At 33.3% G+C, this 1,564-nt stretch overlaps 1 protein-coding gene across 1 annotated transcript; it reads right to left on the bottom strand.

Moving 5' to 3' along the window:
• Window positions 1-266: 266 nt before the first annotated feature.
• On the bottom strand, window positions 267-1,304 carry LOC105218926 (uncharacterized). Its single transcript, XM_011194797.3, has 2 exons — window positions 606-1,304; window positions 267-532 (listed from the first exon to the last, which is right to left on the bottom strand). The coding sequence occupies exons 1-2, from the start codon at window positions 1,138-1,140 to the stop codon at window positions 345-347; spliced, it is 723 nt and encodes a 240-aa protein (XP_011193099.1). The 5' UTR covers window positions 1,141-1,304; the 3' UTR covers window positions 267-344.
• Between the last annotated feature and the right edge of the window lie 260 nt (window positions 1,305-1,564).

Below are 1,564 nucleotides of genomic sequence, written 5' to 3'. Positions count from 1 at the left end.
TTGCGTTAAGATAACTCACAAATTCGCCAGATATTCTCCATAAAGTTCAGTAGAATAACGAAAAATATATATAGTATATGCGACCTGGTGTAATTAGTGAATCGATTTCACACATTTCCGCTATCAAATGATTGGTCGGTAATCAACGAACGCAATAGGCATTGGGGACCTCATATACGATATCTAGGGCTTTGAATAGTTACTACTGTTTTAGATGAGCACCATACACCTTTATGGCATTGTTTCAAATCAAATGGAATATAAAATTGGTTTACTCGTAAATGTTTTTTTGTAATGTTTTAGATTTTAGAATACAGTTTGTTTCATTTATTTAATGAAAAGTATTAAGCCATTGGCATAGCAGAAGTGGCCGATTTTTTCTTGTTTGATTTGTTCTTTATTCCATTCTTGGTGAAAGGCTTCCGTCCCGATATTTTTCCTTTGTTTATGTTATTTACGGGCTGTTTGGGCTTTGGAATTTTTGGTTCTATACGTACATATAGATCATAATTGAAATCCATGCAGGATTTTCCTGGAAGATAATTATTATATTCCATACATAATCACATTGTATCAATAATTAATAAATGACTATATTGACATACCACAGCACATTTCTTGCCCGCATTCAACACACACAGCCAACTTAGTTTCTACAATCCCAGACTTATTTTTATTCTTTTTTATGCAATTATTAAGCATGAACTCCCTACGGTCGCGCATTTCGGTCTTCAATTGCATCTTGGCCATCTCAGTCATTCGACTAAAGTACTCTTCCTCTTGCTTAGACTTTGGCCGTAACGTGGTAAGCATCTTCCAATCAATTGGAACTGAGCATAAGTCCATTATAGGTACGTCCTTCATTTCTGACGGTATAGGATCTCCGTATATATAAATCGGTTCCCGCTCGCCGTTATGCTTTAATAGTTTTCGCACCTCTTTCTTTGAAATCTTAAATGAGAAATCTCTCTCCTTAATCTTTATTTCGTCTGCACGTACTTTGATTGGGCGCATTTTATAATCGGGCACTTTTTCCATTAGACGCTTAAACTCTTCCTTTGTCTGAACGATATTCTTACTTAGATCGAGTACAGGAACCACCGCTTTTTTCTTTGCTAAAAGATCTTCTAACTTACTCATGTTACAAATTTTCAGATTTTTTAGCAACTTATCTTGCTTCTTGACCTTTTGCGTATTGATAAAATAACAAGCACATTTGTTACCGTGGCTACTATGGTAATTGAACGAGCGTTTCTTCACATTAGTCAGACTGAACTAGTGATGCCACATGTAAGTAAATAGAGAAATAATTATTAAGAAATAATTTGAAAACAATTGAAAAGTCCTCTATATATTTATTTATTTTTATATACAGTACTTTTCGATTAATTACAATGTTGTTCAATTAAAAGAATCCCGTTTAAATGGACAGTTTGTTCAATTACAGCAATCACGCTTATTTGGACCATTTGGTGAATTAAGCGATTACGTGGGAATCAAAATTTGAAAATTGTTTGTCTTATTAAATAGTACAATATTAAAATATTATCCAAAATTATGAAAT

This window comes from Zeugodacus cucurbitae, chromosome 4 (assembly GCF_028554725.1).
Source record: "Zeugodacus cucurbitae isolate PBARC_wt_2022May chromosome 4, idZeuCucr1.2, whole genome shotgun sequence".
NCBI lineage: Eukaryota > Metazoa > Arthropoda > Insecta > Diptera > Tephritidae > Zeugodacus > Zeugodacus cucurbitae.
The sequence above is the reverse complement of the archived record's forward strand: the minus strand, read 5'-3'. Positions and strand labels throughout refer to the sequence as shown.